The sequence below is a fragment of the Halichoerus grypus genome, chromosome 9, assembly GCF_964656455.1.
Source record: "Halichoerus grypus chromosome 9, mHalGry1.hap1.1, whole genome shotgun sequence".
NCBI classification, from domain to species: domain Eukaryota; kingdom Metazoa; phylum Chordata; class Mammalia; order Carnivora; family Phocidae; genus Halichoerus; species Halichoerus grypus.
In genome coordinates, this window is record NC_135720.1 from 109,562,606 (window position 1) to 109,584,137 (window position 21,532).

General features: G+C 43.3%; 1 protein-coding gene, 1 long non-coding RNA gene and 1 other non-coding gene across 3 annotated transcripts in view; 2 read left to right on the top strand and 1 right to left on the bottom strand.

The window, feature by feature from the left end:
* Positions 1-11,433, bottom strand: part of LOC118524490 (uncharacterized) — a 61,054-nt gene extending 49,621 nt beyond the window's left edge. Inside the window, exon 1 of the long non-coding RNA XR_013441269.1 lies at positions 11,313-11,433. This is a non-coding gene — a long non-coding RNA (uncharacterized LOC118524490). The remainder of the gene's footprint in view (positions 1-11,312) is intronic.
* Positions 10,990-17,489, top strand: SAYSD1 (SAYSVFN motif domain containing 1). Its single transcript, XM_036118926.2, has 2 exons — positions 10,990-11,430; positions 16,570-17,489. Exons 1-2 carry the CDS (start codon positions 11,224-11,226, stop codon positions 16,912-16,914), a joined length of 552 nt encoding a protein of 183 aa, XP_035974819.2. The 5' UTR covers positions 10,990-11,223; the 3' UTR covers positions 16,915-17,489.
* An 843-nt stretch (positions 17,490-18,332) lies between these two features.
* TRNAR-CCU (transfer RNA arginine (anticodon CCU)) lies at positions 18,333-18,405 on the top strand. Its single transcript has one exon. It is a non-coding gene; the product is annotated as a tRNA-Arg (tRNA).
* The last annotated feature ends 3,127 nt before the right edge of the window (positions 18,406-21,532 follow it).

Here is a 21,532-nt window from a genome sequence, read left to right on the forward strand (position 1 = left end):
ACTGAGCCACCCAGGCACCCCTGGACTAATAATCTTAATATCCCCAGCTTGTCAAGGAAGTTTACATGAGATGATGTATATAAAGCACATGACTCATGAAGGCACTAAATAAATGTTCTATTATCACTATTGAGTTCAGTCTCTGCCTGGGTAATTTTCTAAAGACAGAAAGTTTGGTCCAGAGGACTAATGAGATGAGAATCATGGATATGGATGGTCAAATCTAAGAAAAATAAAACTCTATCAGGGGTCCACTTGAATTTTTGAGGTCTAATGATTTTCCAAACCCCCTTACAATATGTAAAATGGTTGGGTTGGGAGTTAACCGAAATTTTGAATTGCTCAGCTCTGTATTTAAGTTTCTAGAGAATGGATTTGTCATTGAGCAGGCTTGGAGAAGGTCTAAAACTTTTAGGACATTGCAACAACCTGGGGCTTACTTAGAGTTCAAAGAGAATATCAAACAAGAATTACCTTGCCAAAGGTCCAAAGAGAGAAAAATGTCACCATGAAAGGAAACAGAGCTCAATTGGTGAATCTGCACTTAAATACAGGGTGGCTCTAAGTCTCCTACATGCAAGGGTGCCCAAACCTAACTGTTCATCAGAATCACTCAAAGAATTTTATAAAAATATATAGACCCCAGAGCCCCACCCTAGAGATTCAAGGGCCATTGAAAGGCTCAGGATCCTGGGTTTTTTTGTGGGTTTTTTGTTTGGTTTTTGTTTTTGCTTTTTTTTTTTTTTTTTGTTAAAGTGCCAAGGTAATTAGGATTATCAGTCAGGTCTGGAAATAGCTCAGAGGTCGATGGTCAGGTCCTGGGCTCCTGCTTTAGAAGTGATTCACTGAGTATTAGCTTCTCCTCTCCATCTCCCTTTGTAAAGATCTGACCCACGTCTCTCCAAAATAATGTGAGAAAGATTCAGGAGAGGCACTTGGAGCTGATTCTCACTTCAGAGGCCGTAATTTTGGAGTATGTGCTTGAGAGATGACACTATCTGACAATGAAGGTCACTGACATCATCAGATGTGTTTTGGACACTCAAGTTGTGTATAATGAGACCCAACCTTCATGATCTCCTCTCCTTCCACTCCCACCAGGCACTCAAAGTGTCTCCTAATATACCTTGAAATTTTCTAACATTCTTCACATCTTCCTCCCCAATCTGCAATGAGCTCAATTTCACTAATAGAGGCAATATGACCTAGTGGTTAAGAGGCTGGCTTTGGAATTAAGGCAGGCCAGAATTCTGGTGTGGTAGTGAGCTACTTGCACCACCATACTGGTCAATACTCTAGGGATGCCAGAGCAACAAAACAGAAGAAGCCTGGGTCACTGTCCAATGGTACTCTCAAGTGATGCCTAGAAGGAAAACATAAATTTCTATTTTGTTCAAGCTACTCTTATTTTTGGTCTTTACCCCAAAATCTTAAACTATATCCTACTAACTAGTAAACCAACCACTTTAATACAGGTGCTATTAGCTATAAAGGCTGCTATAGAGGATGGAGCTGGTGCTAGGAGAACATATCTGAGGGAACAAAACCCCAGCTGGGGAACGAGGCCCAGGACAATTTCTAGAGAAGGAAATGTTTAAGTCAAGTACGTAAGATGATGGCACTTGATAGGTGAAGAAGGGAGGACAGGGTGCCCCAGATAAGAAGGAAAAGTGTGGGCAAAGATATTGAGGCAGGATATATTGAGTGTAGGATGCTTGAGAAATTATAAATTAGCACAGCTAAAAAGTAGGGTTTTGATGGGCAGTGAGGAGTAAGGAGGCTCGAGTTTGGGAGTGGATTTTGTGTGAAGGAAGAAAAGAGGGTGTGGTGGCATGATGAAAACTCTAATCAGAGAAAGCCAATAATAAGTGCTCTACAGTTAGTTTCCCCTATTAGTAGATTCCCAATGGAAATCCCAGGTTCACAGAGGGGCTCAGTCTGGTGTCCTTGCCAGTGGGATTGCTTGTGAGGCGGACAGGAATCCCCAGTGGCTGCCACAAACAGACTGTGGGAGGCTGGCTGATTGACAGGCCTATCAATACCACCTCAACCAACCTCGAAGTGAGATCAATGGTTGAGTAAATTTAACCCAAGCCTATTAAGGGAGAAAGAGGTTTATTTTAGTTCAAACAAGTTCTGGAGAGTGAAAGGAGTCTGGGAAGAAGGCAGAAACAGACGCCATATGTCAGTTTTTTGACCTGGAAACAATTTGAATTCAATCATCTCAGGTGCATAGTCTCCTCAGTCTAAACACCTTCCAACATACCAATTCTCTACATGCCTTCCAATTTGTCTGGCTTAGAAAGATGTTATTTTCTTCCCTCTGTTTCTTCCCAGGCCTTTGGTTACCCACTGAGTATGGACCATGCTGGTTTCCTACTCTCTTAGCTGTCCATGTTGACTAAGCATCTACAATGATCCAGGTACTGCCAGGCACCCCCTATCAGCTCAGCTCATCCTGATATTCTCCTGTGAGGTATTATCCCTCCATTTATAGATAAATAAATAGAGGGACAATTCCCTTGCCTAAGGCAAAATAAAAATTAGAAGCTAGGGGTTTTTGTTTGTTTGACTTTTACAGCTCAACGGATTATCACAGTGATTACTCAGGGAATCACCACTTAAGTCAAGAGAGAATTTTGTCAACATTCCTCCCCCTTCAAATCACTACCTCCTCCCTCCCCACCTCTCTGAGGCCTCTTCTGGTTCCAAACTTCTGTTTTCTCTCCCCATTCCATGCCACCTCCCTGAGCCTCTCTCTTTATAGTAAAGGAAATGGAGCAATAAAGAGGATAAGGACTTTCCTAGGATTGTAGAGATGTCAGAGCTGGGACTTGAACCCATGTGTTCAAAGTCCTCTATACCTTGGTTGATTTCCTCCTCTTATCTTACTTAAGTCCTTTCTATCTTTCGAGGCCAATCAAATGCCATCCTCCTCCATGGAGCCTTTTAGACCACCCTGGTTTCACTGATCTTTTCCTCTGCCTGATAAGTTCCTGTCTGTCTGTTCCACTGACAGAACCACTTAGCAGATAGTGTCAGGCATTATTTAGCATTTCACATTCTTGTTTCATCTTCCCAGTGAGTCTGTAAGTTTTCTGAAGGCCGGGGATCACAATTCATACCTGTTTGTGTTCATAGATGCTTGAAAGTGGTCTGCACAGAGAAGAAGGCAGAATAAGTGGATTCCTGGGCTCTGGAGTCAGACTCAGGTTCAAACCCTGGCCCTGCTAATTGCTTGCTGTGTGATATCAAATTACTTAATCTCCGTCCAAGTGCATTCCTGAAGGGTCCTTGAGGAAATTAAAGCACATTATAATTTGCAGGGTCTAGCACAGTGCCTGGCACTTATGAATCATTCCACAAAGATCAACTATTATTGGAGCCCAACAAGGGTCCGTTGTTGATAGTGGATTACTCAACTGGTCCTCAAGGTTAAAAAAATTTTTTTGTTGGTTTAGGGAAAAATTCAGATAGAAAATCTTTCCATGGGATACAAGCCTAAAAAAGTAACACGCAAGTTGGAAGGAGGCCGAATGTAGCGTTAAGAATTGCCTTACTTCCCCTCCATCATGTCCACCTTACCACAGGAACAATAATGGCTCCCCAGTGTGCAGGGCACTGAAATGACTAACAGCTGAGTGGGCGACAACCACGCAGAGTCAGGCGCCCTGGCGGTGTTCCTGCTGCTAAGTCACGCAGAAGGGACCAGATTTCCCTCCAAGCCTTAGCAGCAGCTAATGCTATTAGGATGAAAGATGGGTCCATTTGGGCCCCAAACCCCTGTGTTCGGGCAAGACTCTGGAAGGTCAACGGCTAGAGAGAAATGCAGGAGTTTCTAAGGAAGAGGCTGAGCAGCCAATTTTGTCAAGAATCAGGAAATACACCACTCTGGGCGCATGCGTATATATTTTAGCAAAACAGCCCATTTCTTCAAAGGATTTTAAAAGTCAAAAGCTTGCCTTCCTCCCGACTTTATCCCCATACATAACCAGGGAGGAACAAACTTACCTGAAACACAATGCCTACTGCGTTATGCTTTATGTGCATCCTCAAATTGCAAAGAGGTTCTTCTCCAAATACTTTCAGACCATTTTAAGGAGAGTCTGGGGATGGGATTTACGTATAGATGATCTTTGCTATAATTCTGTCGGCTTTGTCTGATCATCTGTCCTACAAGCCATGGGAGGCATTTCTCTGAGCATCATAGCTAAGCACAATAGGACTCAAAACAGAACCATGCCAGGCAAGTCAGGTGGGCGGGGAACTGTCACAACCTGAGATCTTGGGAGGGAAAGGGAGTTAAAGACCTGCTGAAAAGGGTAATGAGGAAGCTTCAGATAATGGGATTAGGCAGGACTGACTGGGAAAAACCTGCAGAGATTCCTGGGCTCTTTTGTAACACAAGATCCCCATAAATTGGGTAGGGGACACAAAAAGGCAAAACTCAAACCAGCAGTAGCTGTCAGGCAAAAGCAGTTGTGACCACCAAGCCAAGAACAGGTGGGGGGGGGGGAGCGGTCAAGGGGTGATCTGGCAACACTTTCCAATGTAAATGCAAAAGGTAGTGCTATCAAAAAAAAGAACTTTCCCCAGAAATATTTGTTGTCTACAGCAATGCCCAGGAATATATAACCTCATCAGCTTGCCTTTGCAGGCCTCAGTTTCCCCATATTGGAATCTAAAGAAGTCATACTACTTCCCCAACCTGAGTCAGTGACCCTCCTCTGCTCCCTCAGATCTTCATGTGTAATTGTCTTTTAATGAGTCTCAACTAGACCTTAAACTCCTCAGGGCTGGGACTATATTTTAGGCCTCTCTGCATCCTCAAAGCCTGGCACAGGGCCTGGCCTATAACAAGATTTTAGTCAACATTTGCTGACTGAATGGTCTCTGAAGTCCTTGGAGGACTGAATCATAGAATGACTGGATCCTGTCATCCACGGGGCTCAACATAATGTGTGGGCCAACTCGTCTTCCCAGAAGCTGGCCCAGGCTGCTTCACTTGAGGCACTGGTGGCCTTCCCCTCCTCTTCCTTTCTCTATTTTATTCCCATCTCCAAATATCATTCTGCTTATACTGTGCCAGTCTAAAAGCCCTGTTTTGCTTGCTTCAAACTTGAAGACAGAGGTCTAGTAAATCTGAACTACCAACTAACCCACTGGTTGACTTCCCTTTCTGCCTCGCTTAGGTCTTGCATGGATCTTGCCTTAGACTCTCTTGGAAGAAGATCCTGAGATAATGATTCGAATGGAAGAAGTTTACCAGGGAAGTGAGTCCCAGAAGCACAGACAGTGAAGCAGAGAAGTAAGACGGGAAAGGGAAGAAAAGTGATATAGGATGCTTTAACGAGCAGGTACTGCTTGGGCAACTGAGGCTTGCTCCTCCCGATGATCCCTGGGAGACTCTGTGGAACACACCTCAGAGTCATCCCGAATGAGGGGCAAGGGATCTGGGGTGTTTATCCACCAACTCCTACCCACAACTGGTTGGAGGCTATTTGAGGGACGGGAGGAATAAGCCCCCTCTGCTGCTAGTCTGCCTCATGCACTAGTTGAACACACTTGAGCAGCCAGAGAAAGCCACCAGGTGCTTACAGAAACAAGCCATCAGCAGGTGCAGCCATAGTGAGATCTGAGGGGATAGGGGCAGCGGCGCCATCACCTTATATGACATATTCTTAGCCCGATGCCCCAGAGTCTTCCATTCTCTCCTCCCGGTTTGCTCTACTTGCATTAACAGGAAGTTTTCCAGTTGGAAGAGATTTGGTCATCATCTGGGCTAACCATATCTCTCCTCAGTTCAGAAAGCCCCTCGACAACATTCCTGAAAGGTGGCTGGTCAGCTTCTGATTGAATATTGCTAGTGTCAGGGAACTCACCGCTCTGAGGCAGCCCACGCTGTTGCTGAAATAATAGAGTTGCTGAAAAATCCTTTTTTTTTTTTTAAGTTTCCACATATATTACCTTGTAATTTCTGACTGTTGGCCTTAATTCTGCCTTTTGGAGTCCCACAGAATGATTCTCCTCCCCTACTTACAATAGCCCTTTTAATAGTTTCTAAAAATACCTGGTGTATTTTCACTATGACTCCTCTCCTCTGGCCCAAATCATCCACTATCTTTACCACTCTTGCCACAATATGTTTTCTAGACTAGTCATTCTCAACCTGGGGCAAATTTGCCTCCCAGGGTACCTGTGACACTGTCTGGAAACATTTTTGGCTGTTACAACTAGCAGGGCGTGCTACTGGCAACAATGGGTTGTGGCCTAGCATGCTGCTAAGAATCCTACAAGACATGTAAATGCAAGTTTACATTGGTAGCTCAAGTTACATTGGCGTCTGGGTGGCTCAGTCAGTTAAGTGTCCGACTCTTGATTTCAGCTCAGGTCATGATCTGATCTCAGGGTCGTGAGATCAAGCCCCGCATCAGGCACCGTGCAGAGTTTGCTTGAGATTCTCTCCCTCCTTCTCGCTCTCTGTGCCTACCCCCACTCTCTCTCTGCCCCTCCCCCACTTTATTTATTTATAAGTAAATAAAATCTTAAAAAAAAAAGAATCCAACAAAGGCACAGGACAGCCCCCACAACAAAGAATTATCTGGCCCAAAAGGTCTGAAGTACCAAGGCTGAGAAACTCTGTTCTAGAAAATATTATCCAGGTCACTCTCCTCTGCACATGTTATGGCTTATCATAAAAGCATAGTGCTCAGACCTGGACATGCAGTACCTACAGGGACAGGACCAAAAAGAGCACGGGACACAGGGGATCCACTCTCATTATGACAACCAGACAGACCGTAGCAGCTGAAGCACCCACAGCATACGCCCCCTCCCCTCCAGTCTGTGGTCAGGGAAAAGCTCTGATTCCTATTGAAACAAACTGCTCTCAGGGCCAATGACTAAGACATGAAGATATAAAAACATAAATGCAAACCTAGAAGGAGGTAGAGTTTGCTCCTAGCATCTCCACAATCCTTTCATCATGATAAACTGAATCAAATTCATTTCAGTTTATTTTTTTTTACCCTACAGACATAATTATAGATCTTCTCTACTACATTTTTATCACCTGAAAATGATAAATTGGCTTTTAAATTTTTCATCCAGGCTACTCCCCAAAACATCAGACAGCACAAACTAATGTTGAGCCATTTCTTAACACTTTTTGGGTAAGACTGTGTTGACCAGCTATGACTCCACTTAACTGTAGCTTACATATATTTATCTGATTAAGAAAACATCAGGTCTAGATGGTTTCATTACTAAGTCCTATCAAACATTCAAGAAACAGTTAATTCCTATTTTATTCAAGCTCTTCTAGAAGGGGGGGGCGCGAAGATGGAGGCACACTTCTGCTTATTTCATAAAGCTAGTATAATCCTAAAACCAAAACCTTTCAAGTATAGTGCATGAAAAGAAAATTACAGAGAAAAAAACTCATTAACGAACATAGATGCAAAAGTCCCTAAAAAAAAATTCACTAAGCTGAATCCAGCTTTGAATTTTCTATTTTATAAAGTGACTGAATTGGGGTTATTCCAGGAATGTAGGATGTTTTAACAGAAATCTATTAATGTAACTCACTACATTAATAGATTGAAGAGGTGGGACAGAGTCAGGAATGGACCACAAGCACACAGAGAAATCTTTTTCTTGAGTAGCTTTTCCTGTATAACAAAACCCACAAAATTTCTGTGACATAAAATACGCATTTGTTTTTTATACGTCTTGGGGTAAGCTAGGGTCAGCTATTTGAGGCTGGGCTCAGCTGGGCACCTCAGCTTTAATGGCAGGTCTGTGGGTCAGCTGCGTGACTATATCCACATGATTCATTATTCTTAGGCTGGCTAGCTGATGCAAGCTCATCTCATGGCAGGGTGGAGTACTGAGAGGGTGTACTCAACAGGACAAAGACGCTTCAAGCCCCTGCTTGCATAATGTCTGCCATTATCCTATTGGCCAAAGCAAACTGCATGGCTGAGTTCAAAGTCAAGGGATGGGAAAGTATACTCTGCTTTTTATGGCACAGAAAGAAGGAGTGGAGAATTGAGGCCAAGGATTTAAAATATCACAGGGCCTGTGAATATTTTATTACTTTTAACTTACAAATATGATATATACGTATACATATACAAATTCACCCCAGGTTTGTATATGTATATACGTGTGTGTGTGTCTGTGTGTATATATATATATATGAACCTGGTATGTACAAACTATTTCATAATAAATGTTAAATTCACACATAAAGTACATTTTGGGACCTTTCTTATTTACTAGCCTCATAATCTTATCCAAAAGGGAAATATAGTTCAGCAATTATTCTTCATCTCTTTCATTTTTACTTTTTTTCATTCTTTCAACCTCTTCCAGAAAGGATTTAAAGAGGTTTACAAAGCACTGAGACAAAATAAATGTATAATAAATCAGAAAACAAAGCAAAGGGAAAATAAGGTTATCAAAGCAAGACGGGGCTGGAACGGCATTAGTGTTTGGCTGGATAGTCTCCATTTGCTCCTCTTGATCCTCTCTCTCTCCTTCCCTACCTGGTCTGTCCTCCTTAAAGGGCTCCCCTGTCTTGGGCTTTTCCTATACTACAGGTCCCACAGGGTCTGATGACCACTGTGTCCTCCTGCTGCTGGAGGCCTAGAGGCTGGTAACGCTGCCTGTGAACCATCCCCGACTGGCTCCCTCCATCCTGCCACACCTTTGTAATAACTCCTTCGTGAAACTCTCCTTATTTACCCTGTTTGAAAGTGTCATTTTTCCTGCCAGGGACTCTGATTAAAAGAGCCCACAGATCACATGCCTTAAGTGTACATACACACTAGAAGTAGACCATAAATACAGCTCTCAGGTCTTAGTGTGATTATCAAGTGGGAAACACAATCAATAAAAGAACTTCCAGTCTCTTGAGAGAAGCAGACCTACTCCTGACACCAAGATAGGCAAGAAATTTTCCCTGTGGTTTCTCTAGAGAGCATTGTGGTATGATGATCCCATTCTTTTCTGTCTTACAAACCAGCTCTATTCAGGGCTCAGTCCTCAAATATCCTCCCTCCTTATCCACACTCACCTTCTAATTAATCTCATCTAGTTTTATGGTTTTAAATATCATACACATGCTGACGATTCCCAATATGCATTTCCAGTACTGCCTTCTTCCTGAACTCATTTTCACCATCCAGTTGCCTACACTATATATCTAAGAGGCATCTCAGACTCTTGGCATGTCCAAAACAAAACTCTCCATGTTCATTCCATACTCTGTTCTTCCTAGTCTTCCCTCATTTAAGTAGAGGGCCACAGCATCTTTCACTTGGTTACTCAGGGTGTGTGTCTGAGGGGGAGAGAGTATAGCAGAAATCTACCGTGCCCCATTCCTTTTTTGTACATTCCACATCCAATCCATCCACACATCAGGTGGCTCAGATCTTCAAAACATATTCGAAATCTGACCACCCCCATCACCACTACTCTAGCTCAAACAGTCAGCCTCTCTTGTCCTAGTGCCCCTAACTGCTTTTCCCCCTACTCTTGCACTCTTCCAGGGCCCCAGCTGAAGCCAGCCAGTGTGATCCTTTAAAAATATGTCATATTCTGTTGTCTCCTATTCAAAATCTTCCAAGCACTTACCATCACTCTCAGAATGCAATATAAAGTCTTCACCATGGCCTAGAAGGCTTTACATCTGGATATCCGTGAATCTTTATTTTCTTCAATTCTCTCCCTCCCTCTGCTCTGGTTATGCTGGCCTCCCTGATGTTCTAGGAGCAAGTCAAGCATAGACTTAAGGTCTCAGGGCCTTTGCACTCGCTGTTTCCTACTACTGAAACATTCCTTTCCAGATACCTACATGCCTCACTCATTTCATTTAGGTCTCTGGGGAAATGGCAACTCCTCAGAGAAGTCTTCCCTGGTCATTAGCTCTAAATAATCCCACCATCCCTAGTCCTTTATTTTTCTTCACAGCACTAATCAGTACCTGACATTACATTAAATATAAATATGTAGTTATGCATTTGTCTACTTAGAATGTAAGCGCAAATAAAATGGGTTCATTTCATTCACTCCAGCATCTCTAGTGCCAGGTACAATACTTGACATACAGCAGGGTCTTGATAAATATCTGTTAAATGAATGCAAGACTCCATTCTACTTTATCTAGTTTCCTGACTCCAACTCAGCAAGATCCAAGAGATATTTGAGTCTCAATTATGTGAGTGGCACTTAGCTAGATGCTTAGAGCTTTAAAAATCTAACAGGCACCTGAATTGTGACCTTTTGGGTGAGTAGTGATTAGGAGAGGGCACAAGGGAGCCCTCAGGGTACCAGAAACGTTCTTTTTCTAGGTAGGTGTATTCATAATTACAAACCTATTGAGCGATACACTTAAGATTTGTGTATTTTAAGTTGCACCCCAATAAAAGTTTGTTTTTTGTTTTTTGTTTTTTTTAGTTTCTGACCCATCTAGACACACGGAGAAGTAGTTTGCATTGTGGCAAAAGCAATGATAGAGGGTCTGCATGGCCTGCTGCTGAGCAAGCGGTGACGGTCACCCTTCAAGCGCTAAGGTCGCGGACTTGTTAAAAGGAAAAGTGGAGACTGTATCCTGTGTTCCTTCTGACCCAGGACCTCCCAGAGATGATGGGCCTTCCTTAATGCCCTGGGACCCTCTGAAACTGGAGAGCAATACTAGTGCCTAACAGCTAAAGGCATGCTCCACCTGACGGGGAGCGGACCCTTGAAGTGAGGTGGAGCTCTGAAGAACTTTCCTCGGAAGAACCCCCTAGCGAGAGGGGAACAATGTAAGTCTTATGTTTTAGATTTTTAAAAAATTTTTATTTGTTCATGTAATCTCTACACCCAACAGCAGCTTGAACTCACTAGCCCGAAATCAAGAGTCCTATGTTCTACCGACTGGGCCAGCCAGATGCTCCTATGCTTTCAACTCTTAACCATTTCGCCACTTTTTAGTGACACTAAAGTGTCACTACGGCCTGACACTACGGCCACGCGCACTTAGAAGGGACTATTGGCTGGATACTCCGCCCAACGAACGTCACAGTCCCCGCGCTCGCTGGCCCGGCCGCCAGCACGCAGGCGCGGCACAGAGCCGTCGCTACGCAGGCGCAGTGCGGCCGAGCACCGGCTACAGCGGAGGGCAGGGCCCCGCGGGCGGGTGCGCGCTCCCGGCGGGCGGGAAGCGAGGCGCGCGTCATGGAACAGCGGTTAGCCGAGTTCCGGGCGGCCAGGAAACGGGCCGGGCCGACTGCCGGACCTAACACTTCGAGCCCGAGTGCACAAACCTCAGGAGAGAAGGCGCAAGCAGCTGCGACTCCAAAGGCAGCCCCAGGCTGGCTAAAACGGTTCCAGGTGTGGAAACCGAGGCCCGCGAGTACCCGGGCCCAGTCCAGCCTCGCTCAGGTGAGAAGGAGGCCTCGCCCCCGGGACTTGGCTTCAGGGACGCTGTCGTGGCCTCCCCGGAAACTGTGGCCGAGGCCACGCCCACTGGCCGCCCACCGCGTGGCCTACAGGCCACGCCCCCGTCGAGGAGCGGGACCCGCCCCGTCCTCTGGTTCCCACCTCCGCTGGCCGAGCTGGGCTGCTGGCGCCTCCCCCCCGCTCAGGGGCTGGGCCGGGCGTCCCCGGCCACTCGTGTCAGCACTGATCCGTGGCTTTGACATTTTCTTTTCAGCCCGCGACCCACGCAGCTCCCGACTCCAGTCGGGAAGCGAGGGTCTAGGGACCTGGAAGAAAGCACCGCTGCCCTTGAGTTATTGTGATGCCCTCTGGCTTCGGGAAACGTCTCCACAACCGCTTTCAGCCTCAACCCCCCGCTAATGGAGGGTAAAAGGTCTAATTGGATACTGCTAAAAAGCGGCAGTAATTAAGGCTTCCTTTAATTTCCCACCTGGGTCACATGCAGCCAATAGCCCAAATAGCCTGTGCTTTAGAAATGGCATCTGAATACAAAACTTGCAAAAGTGTGGTCGCTCTAACTGCCAGCGGTGGCCGATGCTTGTGCACCGCTATTGAACTAGGGAAACTTACTCAAGTTCAATAGTGAATGTTCAGGTGAAAACATTATTTAGATGTAGGGAAACTTACTCAAGTTCAATAGTGAATGTTCAGGTGAAAACATTATTTAGATGAGTATTACAGACTTTTCCCCCTTTAATTCTTGGTATTCTCTTATTTTGCAGATGAACTTGATTCACATCTTGTATTTTCATTTAGTTTTCACTCAGGAGTAGAGTGGCAAGGTGCCTTGCAGGTGTGAGATTAGATGATCTATGTTGGAATACAGGACACAACATCAAGGGAAATTCGGTGCCTTGAGACAATGTGTGACAAAGCCTTTTGTATCTCAAAAATGTAATAAGAGCCAAAAATTCCTTTTGAAAATGAAAATGTATTGGAGCAGAAGTGTACCTTACTCCTCTTAAAATTATTTCTCTTAGTTTATTTATTACTGCATAACTTCTGGTTTTAGGCAATTTTTTAAACCAAGGAGAACTCATTGTTACTCAGTTTTGATTGGATATTATTCTCCGTGACACGCAGGGTTCTATCAGACTTACAGAAAGCGAGTGCAGCAGGGTTCAAACAATCCATTTCCTTGCATGCAGTTTGTCTCGGGATAACTTTATTGTTGATTAGAACTCACTGAGCACAATTGCTTAAGATTTTAGAATCTACTTCCCTTACCCTTTTTCCTCTCTGCAGTTAAAAATCAAAGTCTAACCCACACAATGAGTATCTGCCTGTATGTCTCATTTCCAAAGGAATATGAGATCATTGAATTGAACCTAGAGAACCTGAAGTTGGAGAAAGTTTCCATTATTAAAAGCCCAAAAGCTGATATCCTGACAAAAGGATGACAGGAAATGCTGGACCCACAGTTGGTTCTTATTAATTACACTTGTTTTTCATAAGGTACTCTGTCTTAAGCTCATTTTCATTGACTCTGTTATCGTTCCTGGCTTTGCTCTGGTGTGAAAATTCTCATTAAATTGTCTTTTTCTCCCAATTTACAATCCATCTCTCTTAATAATTTTGCTGACACATGGTGGCTTGTCAGAAATTTCTTTAGCCTTCTGTTTGTAATTGCTTCTTGGTTGTCATTGATAAGGAAGCATCCATATCCTCCTTCCCCCACTCTCCAATTTAGCTTGAGGAAAACAGTCCCCAAGATAAAATATTTCTTTCTGTGACAAGCTTCTGCCAAATGAAGACCAGAATGCTTGTGACTTTTTCAGTCCTGCAAAAACCCCCTGTCTCCCTCCCCAGGCATATCCCACAGCAGCCCCCAGTGCACCATCTAGCCCCAAGGTGCCCACACATCCTATGACTCCTCACCCCGACCCTTGGCTCAGGTTGACCCACTGCTCAAATGCTCTCCTTCTTTGGAGTCACCTGGTGAAGCATAGCCTTTGCATCACTCTCTCAAACGCAGGAATCATCTTTTAATTTCTTCCTTTCCCTCACCATCATTCATTTATTCAGCAAAATTATATCATGTGCCCACTCTGTTCCAGCTCCTGTCCTGAATCTGGGGAAACAGGGTGATAAGAGCAGATGAAGCCCTTTTCTCACAGAACTTGCATTTGCGTTCGGGGCAACAGACAAGAAACAGAAGAGCGGAATAATGAATGCCATGAAAGGGGGAAAAAAACAGGATACTGTACTAGTGAATTGGGGGAGACAGGTGCAGACTGTTACTGTAAATGAGGTGGGCAGGGAGGACCTCACTGAGGAGATGGCATTTCATAATTAGGAGCCACTCTTGGAGAAACCCAGGACAAGGCAAAGGGCACATATGGTAACATTTTTGCTGAGGTTTGTAGGAGAAGAGAGTGAGCCAGCCAGGTGATGTGAGGGGAAGGGGGCATTCCTCTCAAAAAGAACCACAGGTGCAAAGGCCCTGAGGGGGGAAGGAGCTTGGTATTTGAGAACTGGAAGTACTTTCCCTAAACTATGCCTCTGTGTGCTGTGATGACCACAAACACTACCATACACAGCTTTTATAACAGAAGCCACATTGGTACTAAAGCAAATGCCAAATAAGGTAAAAGAATTTCTCTCCCCATCTCCTTCTAGATCTCTAACCCTTCCCCTTACCATCTCCCATAAAGGCCCCTAATAAAGTACAAAGGGCTGTGGAGGGAGACCATCCTAGGATCCTGGTGACACAAACCTCATCTCTGCCTGTCTCTCGCGGGGAGTTACTTAATTAACATCTCAGTGTTTCCGTATCAGTAAGTTGGGATTAATAGTGCCGGTCTCCTGGATTACAGGAGATCAGACATCTTGAAGGCACTCAGTAAGTGGTGGCCATAAGCATTATTCTTTTTTATACTCCCTCAATAATAAATTCAGTTTACTGTGAATTTCAAGTTGTACACATTCAAAATGTATTTCGTATCCCTCAGTCCATCATTTCTCTCTGACTTGTATGTCACCATCCCCATTATGCCCAGTCCTCTCTTACTGGGCCTCCTGCATGAGCTACTCATAATTTCCCTGCTTCTACTCTTGTAGCCCATTCTCTACCTGGCAGCCAGAGTAGTCTTAAATATAAATCAGATTATATTAGTTCCCTGCTGAAACTTTCAGTAATTTCCCTATTGTGCACACTGGTCAAATCCGAAAGGGATATTTATTTACTTAACAAATGCCTGTGTGTGTGTCAGGAGGGGGTGTGTTGCTGATAGCATGGTAAGGGCTTTTCCAATTTAACTGAAAAGGTAATAATTACAATGTTGACACTAAAAAAGGTTCTAACAAAATAGAATATCTGAAGCAACGTAAATCAGATGACCTATGTTTTTTATCGAGACCAAATAATGTTTGTGGTCCCTTCTTAAATAATCGCAGGGAGAATGGGGGATATAATTGAAGAAATGAACCAAAAGTAATGCTCTGCATTGAGAACCTATGTGTGGGGTGCGGTGTTTGGCTCTGGAGACATCAAAAGATAATAAATGATAGTCCGTTGGCCTCCTGGTAACAATCTAGGGACACATGTGACCTGTATTAAAAGAAAAACACTTAACTGGCAAGTAGTTTGGTGCTCAGTGAAAAAGACGGGCAATTAGTCCTCTGGGAGACAGAGGGGACACCCTTCCTTAATGGCCAAAGAGGTCAAGCATACATAGTTCACCAGTCATGCCTGTCCCAGGCTACAGGTGGGCAATGTCTTTGGGTGTTAAGACCTGTTGAACTGGAGTAGAGGTTCATTGATAGAGCAATGGATTGTGGATTGTGTTGTACAGGGAATTTTTTAGACCATTGTTTTTCAGACTACAAATCGTGACCCATTAGTGGGTGGTGAAATCAATTTAGAGGATCTAGTCCTCTGTTAAAGATAAATTTTTAAAAATGGAATAGAAAATGAGAATTTTGTATGTGGTGAAGAATATTTGTTGGTTTGTGAAGCTTTTTCTATTTTTTATATGTATATACGCTGGGTCCCAGTACAAGATGTATTTCTTATTATAGGCCATAACCAAAAAAGTTGGGAAAATGTCAGACTAGAGATCATGCCTCCCTAAAGCTACCTAAATATCTGTGTCTCCCATTAGCACCCAACACAGGGACCCATGTACTGGCATTTCTGTCTGTTGAATAAATGGAAGGCCTTGCTTGGATTCCAGCCCAAAGAGTTTAAATTTTAACTTGCAGGCAGTAAAATTTGTTGAAGGTTTGTGAACAGGAGGTTGGTGGGTGTTTTAGGAAATTCACTTAGAAGCTTTACATAGGATGGTTTGCAGAGGGAAGAGATAGGAGGGAGGGAGTCCCGTTAGAGACATTGCCTGGGCCCCGGAGGTGTGTAGGATGGTCCTGGGATGGAAAGGTTATGGCTATACTGAGGATTTGTTTTTATTTTTATTTTTTTAAAGAGTTTATTTATTTATTTGTCAGAGAAAGAGAGAGCACAAGCAGGGGGAGTGGCAGGCAGAGGGAGAAGTAGGCTCCCCTATGAGCAAGGAACCCGATATGGGACTCGATCCCAGGACCCTGGGCTCATGACCTGAGCCGAAGGCAGATGATTAACCGACTGAGCCACCCAGGCGTCCCTGATGATTTGTTTTTACTAAGTGGAAGGGAGTTTTGTTTCTTGTTTCTGGTATCGTCCTCATTTTAGATTTATGTCCCTCACAAAACTGTAGCTCATCTAATCAAATCAATAAACATATTGATTCTGTGTATGAAGCATTAGGTGTGGTTGTTGCATTATCAGTAACGGGAGTTTCTGTATGGGGCACAAATTAGCTCTTGTTAGCAGCAGACTAATCTGAGGAAGTGACTCCCATGAATGGGAATCCATCTGAATGCCGTAAGGTTTTTATCAGGTCACATCTCACTAAGTGCAGATCAGTTTTGATTCAGTCCGAGCAGGGCATGTGAGCTCTTTGGAGATGATTGTTTTAGAGAGCAGGGCAAGAAAATAGAAATCAATGAGCCGGAAGCCTTCTCAGAGCAATGAGAGCTCCAGATTGGTTTTGATCCTCTGAGCCCCATTGCCTTTTATTCTTACTTTTGTTTGTTTGTGTGTCCTAGGAAGTGGCTCAGCCCGGGAGCAGCACATCACAGCCACCGCGGAATACAGCCATTCCTCTGCCATCGCCACAGGACCAGTCTTTCCTGACCAACATCACCTTCTTGAAGGTTCTTCTCTGGTTGGTCCTGCTGGGACTGTTTGTGGAACTGGAATTTGGCCTGGCCTATTTTGTCCTGTCCTTGTTCTACTGGATGTATGTCGGGACACGAGGCCCTGGAGAGAGGAGAGAGGGAGAGAAGAGTGCCTACTCTGTATTCAACCCAGGCTGCGAAGCCATTCAGGGCACCCTGACTGCGGAGCAGTTGGAACGCGAGTTACAGTTTAGACCCCTGGAGGGGAGATAGGACCAACTCTCTTGTTAGGCAGCTAGCCTCCCACGTGGTCCTCCTAGCCCTTGGACGTGGGCTTGTGGGTTTGATTTCAGGTGCCCGAGACTAAGGACAGCTTGCAGGTTAGTTCTGTGACTGTGAAGTTCTACATTCTTTCCCAGATCTTTTGCTGCAATTTTATCTCTGAACTTTTCTTTGGTTTTGGTGAAACCCCCTGAAACACACTCACTGTGGATCTGATGCAATTTATAAAACTTACATACTCAGGAAAGAAAGCTGTTTGTCTCGTTATTTGAGAAAGGTGGTTTTCAGAGCATTAGAAGGGCGCTGAGGAGATAACTTTAAAATACCCAGCTGTTTGAAGGAATGGTGAGATACATCAGGACTGTGTATTAAATAAGTGTTCTCTTTAAGTCATTTCATATTTATAGCATTCCCCCTCCCCGGAAAGTTTAAGTTTCGGTTTTTGTTTTTTGGGTTTTTTGTTGTTGTTGAGGTTGTTTGTTTTTTCATTGTTTTGTGGTTTTTGTTTTTTCCTTCCTGCTTTAAATCTTGCTTTTTTCGGTCATTAAAGGTATTGAAAAATAAAATATCTTCAAAACATCTACTTTTCAGAAACATCCCCATTGCCCATCACCAAATTCCACTCTCCTCAGTTATTCTGCTCCCACTCAATGAGGGAAGATAAGAGAAGACAGAGTCCTAAGTCACAGGTGTGGGGAGGGGTTTCACAAAGTCAATATTGGTAGATTTGGTAAGTGGTTATTCATGATAAATTCAGCAAGAAAAATATTCTCGAGTGTGTTCACATAAGAGCTGTGGAAGTTGAACTCCAGACTTATTGGCTGCTCCGTGTGTTTCTTATATTCTGAGGGCTCTAGAGTAAGCAGTCCTGTCGCCTGTGGCCTCTGGTGAGAAATTATGTAAACAGTGGTAACCAGACATGATTTCAGTCGCCCTTCCTTTTCTAGTGCAAAGTTAGAGTTTGGGTTCATTAAAACTGGGCAAAGCAAACCATTTAATATCTTTTTCATGGATCATACTGATGAGTAAGAAGAGTCTGGTTTTAAAGCAATGGTTTTTTTTCTAAACTTAAGATTTTAAGAAATTAATGATTCCTCAATAGGTTTTCAACTTCAGAATTCAGTTATTCTTATATTATGACATTTTAATATTTATGAGGTGTTATTAAATAATGGATGCTTGTTGCTGAATTCTTTTTTCATTCTTGCCTGATTTGCTTATTATAGCAAAACCTTAGCTTAATTTAAATTTAACTTTTATTTATTGAGTGCCAGCACTGTGGTAGGCACTTGAGATAGGATAATGAAAAAAGCAGACATATTCTCATTGCTCTGAGCATACAGTCCAGCTGGGAGTGGGGTGGTGGACAAAGTAAAACAAGCAATATCAATAATAGAGTGAGATGGGGTGCCTTGCTGGCTCAGTTGGAAGGGCATGTGACTCCTGATCTCGGGGTCATGAGTTCGAGCCCCATGTTGGGCATTGAGATTACTTAAACTAAATAAACAATTAAGAAAATAATAGAGTGAGATAAGTTTCAGTTATAGGAGGAGTACAGAGGGGATATTCTCAGGAATCACACTTTGTGGCTAACTAACCCATGTGTTTCAGCCCTTGTTGAACATTTTTCTCATCTGCTGAACATCTCTCTCCAGCCCTTTCCTGATTGGGAGTTTAGCTGTTCCTCAGAGTCATCTCTTGAGCACAAGTTCCCTTTAGTTCATAAAGAAGTCTTTTCTTCCATGACTTCTGTCTAACTGGGCCTCTAGAAAGTGTGGGAAACAGCAGAATCCCTATGAAACAGGCAAGTTTTGATTGTATTTAAGATACATGATATTGTTTCCTGATTTATTTTCTTAAGGCTTTCTTCATTTCCCTGATATTTTACTTGGGCTTTTACATTTCATAAAAGCCAAATACAAGGAAGAAATATCCCTGATCAAAGACTAACTACAATGCCCAGTTCAATAAGCATTGTTCTAGGAAAGAATTTTCATTTTAAAAATGTGTAATTCAAACTTTTACCTAAAACAAAGTGCCTGTAACTCTGAATTGGGAACATTTGATCCAATTAGCAATCTCAGCAAAGTAGAGACTTCGCTTAAGCATAGCAGAGACCCAACTTAGGAGTGGACCTCACTAGCATTCTTTGAAAATGTAGCTATTTATAATGAGGTGGAGCTTGATTGCTGTAAGCCTATCTTTCATGAGATTTTCTGTGCACGGATCTGTTACTTCTCCTTGCTCACCTCTTGCCAAAGGTTGCATGTAATGACAGCATTAACTTCTAGGAAAAGTGGTGTGTGAACCAATTAAATGCATGGCAGGGAAGAGGAAAGGACAGTATGTATTTGCTGTTCTTATCAGACCATTAAGCTTTAGGTGCAGTCTTGATTTCTTGAATTTAGAAAGGCGTATTGATCTCAGAATTTCCACTCAGGGCTCGACCATTAGCTCAGCACGCAGCTTCCATTAAAGGCTGCCTCTGTCACCAGGGAACTTGAAATCCCAGAGATGCATTCAGTCCCTATGATTGCTGTGTGCACGGGTGAGGTCATTTCTGTCCGAATCTTACAAGAAGATTGGTTTTTGCTTTTATTCACATTATCCTATCTCATCTATTCACAGAGACTGTTAAATGAACCTCTACTTGTAGGGCTGGAAGGGACCCCAAATGCACCCCCCTCACCTTGGGCACATTTATTCCTGACCAGATTTTTTTTTTTTCCTGGTGACCCTTAGAGAAGAATCCAGGTACAAGATATAGGCACTTTTTAGGAAATTTTTTACTGAAAGAACTTGAGCCACCCCCAATGCCACCCCATGTTATTTCTTATCTAATCTCAGGGGACACAGAGCATCCTCCAGACTGCTGAACTGTTATTCTATTCGCTCTCAGTCCTCTCTGTCCTTCAGGCTGATTCATCCAAGTTGTACCTCTGGGACAATCACTTTCAAGTTAGCCCTGACCTGTTCTGAGGTTCCAGGTCAGGACAGGGGTGAATGTCCCAGTTGGTGGGTGCAGTGACTTTTCTCAAAAGCTCTGGAGTTCTACCAGTGATGGTTTAGGTATATATATCTTATGCTATTAGGATTGTGCTTTGAGTCTAGGAGGTCTTCCACATTTGCCTTTTGACTGATCTCTTCATTAAGATTAGGCTCATAAGCTCTGTGCTAAAATAAAAAAAAAAAGTTACACAATTGGCAGAACGATGATGCTCAGCTGGACAGAAGAAAGTAAAATTCTAACTGCGTGTTTTGCTTCCTGCCAGTCACACTGTTAACTTTTTACCAGCAAATATTTGGGGAACTTACTGGAGAGCCAGTAAGTGAGCTTGAGAAGTCAGTCTGAGAGCCAGGATACCTGGTGGGGCTGGGATGACATGGAGCGTCTTGCCACCAGGGGGTAGCATAGAGCTGCTGCTATACATCTTGGGCCCTTCTCCCCACACTTGATAATTTATGTCACGTGGAAAACCCACTGGGATGCTTATCTGAACCACTTGTGCTGCTTTTTTAGGAGTTCCTTTCACTTTAAGATTCACAGAGGAAAGGGCTCATCAGAGGTCCTGGGAAAGGCACAGAAAGCTACCAGAAATGATTTATGCTGATATTTTAAAATAAAACAAGAGCCCGTCTCTGGACTTAGCAGGCAGCATGGCGCTTGAAGGGGTTAGCACTGTGCTTGTCTATATCAGAGCTTCGTTGGGAGGTGGAGAGGGTGATACTAGAAACGTACACAGCTGGCAGAGAAACTTAATCCCTAAGCCAAAGAAAGTAAAATTTGAACTCTGTGCTTTTTTTATTTTGCAACATTGGAGCATTGGGTTAGATAAAGATTTGGATCTCTCAGAAAGCTGAGGAGAAGACAAAATACACAGAGAACCACATTACGAGGCATGTAACATAATACTGATGTTTATAAAGATCTAAGTAGTATGTGTGTGTGTTTGTGTGTGTGTGTGTTAGGGAAGGAATCATCAGAAGGAGAGATCACTTTCAAATCTAAATTCTAGACTACATAGGATTGTCACTTTTAAATGAAAAATACTGTTTTCTTAACAAGTCATAGGTGAATATTTTGAAAAGTATAGACTATGGACCATCTGCTTTGGAATCTCTTGTAGTGATGCTAAAATGCAGATTCCAGGGCCCCGCCTAGACCCACTGCCCAAGAATGTATGGGAGTAGCACCCTGAGAATCTGCTTTTTAACAGCTTCCCTGGGGCAGGCTCCAGTTCACCAAAGATCAAGAGCCACTGATATAAATCACAAATGTTAAAATAGGAAGGAAACAGCGCCTATGAGAGCCAAGTGAAGAAAGATGGGTGTGTATTTTAAAAAGGGGCCACAAGGTTTACCATTTTCTGAACTGTTCATTTGGAACACACAGAGAAAAAGAACCACATGCATGGCTTTAAAATATTGAGGAACTAGCTCCAAAGACTGTAAGATAATTAAAGATGCATTATTTTTGAAGTTTTCTTTAAAAACAATTATTACAAAAAGAAGCACAAGCACATTTTAAAACATGTTGGAACTATAGAAAAGAATATTTTATTTTTGTACTCACATGCATACATTTCAGAGTTCAAGAGGCACAGGAGAT